The sequence below is a fragment of the Merops nubicus genome, unplaced genomic scaffold, assembly GCF_000691845.1.
Source record: "Merops nubicus isolate BGI_N331 unplaced genomic scaffold, ASM69184v1 scaffold35602, whole genome shotgun sequence".
In the NCBI taxonomy this organism is placed as follows: Eukaryota; Metazoa; Chordata; class Aves; order Coraciiformes; family Meropidae; genus Merops; species Merops nubicus.
The window spans coordinates 20,563-26,632 of record NW_008596200.1 but is presented as its reverse complement, the minus strand read 5'-3'; the positions used below and the strand labels follow the sequence as shown (position 1 = coordinate 26,632).

At 38.3% G+C, this 6,070-nt stretch overlaps 1 protein-coding gene across 2 annotated transcripts; it reads left to right on the top strand.

Annotated features, from left to right (window-relative positions):
- The first annotated feature begins 126 nt into the window (after positions 1 to 126).
- GPATCH11 (G patch domain containing 11) lies at positions 127 to 4,733 on the top strand. 2 transcript variants are annotated; one of them, XM_008936318.1, is made up of 8 exons: positions 127 to 173; positions 267 to 493; positions 1,167 to 1,208; positions 1,287 to 1,407; positions 2,027 to 2,117; positions 3,283 to 3,387; positions 4,020 to 4,101; positions 4,648 to 4,733. In XM_008936318.1, the coding sequence occupies exons 1-8, from the start codon at positions 127 to 129 to the stop codon at positions 4,701 to 4,703; spliced, it is 771 nt and encodes a 256-aa protein (XP_008934566.1). In that variant the 3' UTR covers positions 4,704 to 4,733. The 2 variants fall into 2 exon arrangements, with proteins under 2 accessions (XP_008934566.1, XP_008934567.1); XM_008936319.1 differs by having other exon boundaries at positions 261 to 493.
- The last annotated feature ends 1,337 nt before the right edge of the window (positions 4,734 to 6,070 follow it).

The following is a 6,070-nucleotide window of genomic DNA, read 5'->3' as shown; positions in this document are numbered from 1 at the left end:
CGGTGCCACCTCCTTGGGCAGCGGGTTCTGCCTCTCGGGTAACCTGCGGGGAAATAAAATGCGCGGTAAGGCGTACTGAGGGGGCGTGTGTATAAGAGGGATCGGAACGGGGAACGCCTGCTAAACATGGAGGAAGATGATGAGGAAGACTACATGTCTGATCTATTTATTAAGTAGGTTGCTCTTTTTTTCTTCCTCTTAAGTGACTGTAAACATGTTAAAGTGTTTTTATACTGCTAATGTTTGCTGGAATTATTAACTCTCAGACAGGATGTAAGGCCAGGCTTGCCTATGGTGAGGCGGATGAAGGAAGCTATTCAGAAAGAAGAAAAGCAAAAAGAAGCTAATGAGAAGAACAGACAAAAGAGTATAAAAGAACAAGAAAAAGAAAGACGGGACTTGGTATTGAAAAGTGCATTGGGCAATGAAAACAAAGGCTTTGCTTTGCTCCAGAAGATGGGCTACAAAAGCGGCCAGGCTCTTGGCAAAAGCGGTAAGCTTGTCACCCTCTGGAACTGGGCAGTTATGTTCAGGTGGACCTCTTTGTTTTACAGACTGCAGCTATCACTTCACTTGTAGATAGGGCCACTGATGTTTCCCTAAGAGTGCTAGTATTACTGAACTGTGAATGTGTTGTGGCAGGACAAAAGTTGAGGAAGAAACAGTGCACACTGGCCTACCCTTATGAAGCCTTAATAGATGGAGTAAAATTGGTAAGCAAAGACCTGTAACTGCTGTGCCAGTTCAGCGTATCTCATAGACAATCGGCAAGTGAACTGGCCCGGATTCTTTTTATTCTTCATCTTTGTCAAGTTGTGAGATTCTAGAATGAAAAATGCTAGAGAAGGCTGTAACAAAGCAGTCTTCATCACAGGTATGTTATACCTGTTAAGTCAACACCATTTTCTTTCTGTTGAATACTGTCCTGAAAAAAACTATCTAGCAATCTAGCAAACAGGCCAAAAAAGAGGGAGTTGTAGTTCAGCTAGGTTGTTTGTAATACATTAAAAGTACATTGAGTTGAGGATTTCAGCTTCCAAGGAACAGTATCATGAGAAAAAGTACGTATTTAATGGCAAAAGTAGCTTGCCTGCTTGTATATACTGCACAAATAATAATTTGAGAAAGACCTGATTTCTTAAATTGACTTATTTTTTTCCTCCCAGGAGAAGGCATTGTTGAACCTATTCCTCTGAACATAAAAACAGGTTTGTGATACATCCAAATTTACTTTGTTGGGTATCAGAACTTCTCAACTGCTTACATTCATTTTTAAACTTATATAGGCAGAAGTGGGCTTGGTCATGAGGAATTAAAAAAGCGAAAAGCTGAAGAAAAACTGGAAAACTATAGACAAAAACTCCATATGAAAAAACAAGCAAATGAGCAAGCTGCAGATCAGTTCAGGTAAAATGATGTAACTGATATTCCAAGCAATGTCTAAACAATGATTATTTTTATGCTTTGAATGTGTTTATTCTTTTAATGTGTTACTATTTTTGAATGTTTTGAATGAGAGGTAAGACTTGAAATACAGAGAGATTAGATTAGATCTAATTTGCAACTTTTTAAATCAGAGAACTGTGTCATTTATTTTAACATAAAATCCACAGATAATCCTGAGCTATGTTGCTACAATGGTTTTGAAAGTCAGGGTAGATTTGTTTGGGTTTTATTTGGTTTATTTTCTCCTGATTTGCTTGTTATACATGGAGAAAGAAAGCCTGTGCCTCTTGCAGATGTTTAGTGAAACGCTTTTTTCACATCTTATGAAAACCTGATGAAGAAACAGTGTTCAGTGTAGTGTGGTCAAAAAAAGTACCGTCCTGAAGGTATTAATTCCCAAGAAACATGCATATACTCCCACAGGAACTATGTCAGAAGGACTTCTTAATTTCAGTATCCTGGTCTGAGACAATTGTTAGGGCTAAAATCTCAGATTTTCCACTTTAGACAGGTTATTAACTGTAATTCATTTCCCTGTTTGTCTACCTGCTTATTTTAGCTATCTACCTTTTCTCAACAGAATAAGATTCAAAAACAAACAAGAAGAACGAAAGCTGGAAGGGGACCTCCGAAAAAGCCAGAGGGCCTGCCAGCAATTAGATATGCAAAAGGTGAGACCTGTGGGGCTTTTTTGGGGTTGGAAGGAAAGCTTATAGGTTAGAGATACAGGCTACAAAGAAAGTACTGATTCAATTCTTGCAAGTTCGCTAAAAGTGTGGGATAACTAATCTGAAGTCTTGATGTCTGGCAACGTTTTATTCCTTTGAAAATACTTTCAAGTGTATGTTTGCACCACTAAGATAGTTGAAGGTGTACTCCAGCCTCATGATGACTTATGTGAGGACCAATGTTAATTTGTGCCATCAGAGCTCACCTGGTTTTGCTCCTGCATTCTTGTGGCTACTTTTGAGCTCTATAAGTATCTTTCTGTCACCAGTGTTGGGCTGTCCTAAATCACGGTGCCATTTGCCTCAAGTGAGGGAGCAACATCATCACAACATGGTTGAGGCTGGAAGGGATTCTGGAGGTCATTTTGTCCAACTGTCCTGCTCAAGCAGGGTCACCTAAAGCAAGTTGTCCAGGACCATGTCCAGACATCTCTTGAGTATCTCCAAGGATGTGGATTATTATTGAGCTCCACCAAAGCAGCATTAAAAAACAAACAAACAACACCACCACAAAGATACAACAAAGTAAAAAAGTACCTTCCACCTACAAGGAATAACAGGGGTAATAGCAGTGAAATAATACAAATTTTTGCCATTTGAAAACTTCAAATATTTTTTTTCTCTATTAACCTGTTAATACCATCCTCCAAGTTCTGCCAAGATTGTTTGTTAGTCCTTAGTCTGCTTCAGACTAAATTGGCTGAATCAGCTTAGATTACCTTTGCTGACTTTTTCTTCCTTTAGCTTTGCCTGACATGGATTAGGAAGCACTGCGTGATCTCTTCGTAAAATAACTTGGGGCAGCATATCTCCAATTAATAAAAAAAGGGTATCTGTTCACAGCCTTGGTGTAAGACTATGTTTCTGTGTAGCTTTACATATACTAAACATAGATGGAATAGAACCTAATGGTAGAATGCATTTACTTTTTTTTTTTTTTTTTTAAATTATACTTCTTGGAGATGGCTGTCTTTAGTAATTCTTGGTTATACTACACAGGAAAGTTCGAATACCTAAATCCCACCTATTAGAAATTGGTTTTATCCAGAATCTTATAAGGAAACCTATGAAGGCAGATAACTTTCATTTAAATCCTTCATTATTTAAGGATATCAGTGTTCCCAAAGAGACTTGGTATTGGCTAGAACCTGAAGATGAAGACAAAAAGGATGAGGAAGACAAGGAAGATGAAAGCACAAGCTCAGACTTAAGTGTAAGTTCTACAACTAAATCAATGGCTTGATTAAGAATTAAATTTAATGCTCCTTGTAAAAATACGTCTGTACACATACATGTATAAAGGACATATGTATACATGTCATTTTCCAAGCTGTGGTGAATGGCTTCTTTGCAATCTTAGAGCAGTGACTTTTAGAGCAGTTACGTGATAAAATAGGAAACATTGAATCACTGATTTATCAGTCATCTGTTTTGAAGTTGATCTTTGGATCAGCCTAGAAGTCAAATGCTAAACTTTTTTTTTTTTAAGACTAGAATACATAGCTTTTGTTAGCTTTATATGTTTGATTTGCAAAGATTGAGTGTGAAAAATTCCACCAAGATACCATATGTTTGAAATAAGGTAGCGCGATAATATATTTTAGCGCTCTTCAGTGCCAAATTCTAAGTTGGAAAGAAGAGTGAGCAAACAGCAGCCATTAACTTTACAGAAATCATGAATTCCTGTACCACATACTGCAAATCTGGGAAACTTCATGCCTTAGCAACAGTATTGTGTAACTTCTCCACAGCAGAAGGTTAAACAATCTATTTTATCAAAGCTAGTAGCTCAGACTGTTTTGTCACGTGAGCCCCAGGTCATTGCATACCTGTATGTATCTCTAGGTATCAGAAAAGCTACATGCCCTGACTGCCTATCTGAGAGAAGAACACTTCTATTGCATTTGGTGTGGAACAACCTATGAAGGTGAGAGAAAACCTGTCTCGGAAGTGTTTTACCTTGCTTATGCAGCTAGACTCAGATAATACAATATAGCCTTTACATTTCTCTTATCACAGTCTTTGAAACCTACACAGCAAATTTGCCTTCTAGGCTGCTTAGTTTTCTATGTTTTGATTATAAGCCAATTTTTAGGTGTTTACGTGTACAGAGAAAAAAAAAAAAAAACTAAAACAAACAAAAGCCAAACAACCACACTGGCATTTATTTGTATTGGTAATCATATTAATTTTGTTTTTTAAAAACAAAATTTAGGTTTTAAAACTGGTACCATAAAAAGCTGCAAAAGTTTGCACATCACTGAAACAGAACACTGCACAATTTCACTGCACCAAAGAGGGTAGAATTTGGGCTCACTGTTTCGAAACAAATTGTGGGATTAATAATTTTCAAACCTTATGGAATTCTATTTAATCTGCTTCACATGGATTCTTCAAATAATTCTAGCAACCTTGGGTTTATTTCCCTACCTCTGAGCTGGAATTACTCACTTCTTCTCTGATTATTCTGTAGACTCTGAAGATTTATCTTCCAACTGCCCTGGAGACAGCGCTGCAGATCATGACTGAAGCCTTTCTAAAGGGAGCAGTCCTCGATAAGTACGTAGAGTTCAAGGTATCTTCGAAGGTTCAGAGCTGTGCCATACTGAAGAATTCACACCACAGCATGCACAAAAATAGTTATGTTGACAGGCTAAACTCACATTTCTGAAGCACCTTGGGGATTTTCTGCTTGATGCACAATTTAATAAGAATTAAAACTTTGCATCTATAATTGAACTACTCTGAGAAGCAGCTTAAGCCTTCCACAGTCTTTGGTTATTCCCTCCCCAACTAAATGAGATCAGCTGGTAATAAAATTCAAGTTTGAGTAAAAGAATCAATATCAACTAGTTACTCTATTGTATAATGTGTTAAACAGTTTTTTTTCATCTTTACAGAAATGACTAAACATCACTTTTTTTTCCCCCCTTGCTTTCTTAGACGTATTGGGGGAAAAAAAAAGCTTGTGAAACATTACAGTGACATTATTTGAATCAATACTCTGTTGTATATGCAGGTGCATATTTTGCATAACTGAACAGTACCAGATCATGTTGTTATCGTTTGGGATTTTTTATATAAATAATACATTTTAATAGACCTTTTATTTTAGGGAACAGCAGTTGATACTGTAAGAAGTCACTAATAGAAAGGTACTGCTAAAGTACACAAATACTAACAAAAGACAGTATCAGAAACTACTGGAACAAGCTCAATGTACATAACAGTGTGAAGGTAATAGTGTTATGGGTGCTCTCTCTAAGAACTGTACAGGATATTCAGCCAAAGTCTGTCACGTAGCAATTTTCACATTGTAAGTGTAGTTTTAAGTGTGAAAGGGAAGAAGTGGATCTTGTAGTATTCTGTCTGTGTCAGGATATAATTTCTCCCAGATGTTGATGACTGCAAAGAAATACTAATCGGTCCAGAATAGTGCAATGCTCAGCATGTCCCAGCCAGGGATCAGGTTAGGAAAGCTAGAGCCCTGATAGAATTAAATATGGTCAGGGATGTTGAGAAGAAAAAGAAAAGCTTCTATAGGTGCACTGGTGATGAAAGGAAAACTAGGGAAAATGTGGGCACTCTCCAGAAGGAGAGACCTGGTTACCCACGATATGGAGAAGGCTGAGGTACTCAACAACTTCTTTTGCCTCAGCCTTCACCAGCAACTGCTCCAGCCACACCACCCGAGTCGCAGAAGGCAAAGGCGGGCACTGGGAGCGCAGTGAAGTGCCTGCTGCAGGAGGAGGTAGGGTTCCAGGCCATCTCAGGAACATGAAGGTGCACAGGTCTGTGGGACCTGCTCAGATCAGGATCAGCCATGGATCCTCAGGGAGCTGGCAGATTAAGTGCCCAAGCTGCTACCCATCACATTTGAGAAGTCATGGCAGTCC

Coding starts and splice junctions, on each gene's coding strand:
- GPATCH11 (XM_008936319.1), top strand. CDS start 127: ATGGAGGAAGATGATGAGGAAGACTACATGTCTGATCTATTTATTAA. Junction 174..260: donor ATGTCTGATCTATTTATTAA/GTAGGTTGCTCT, acceptor GGAATTATTAAC/TCTCAGACAGGATGTAAGGC. Junction 3,388..4,019: donor GCACAAGCTCAGACTTAAGT/GTAAGTTCTACA, acceptor ATGTATCTCTAG/GTATCAGAAAAGCTACATGC.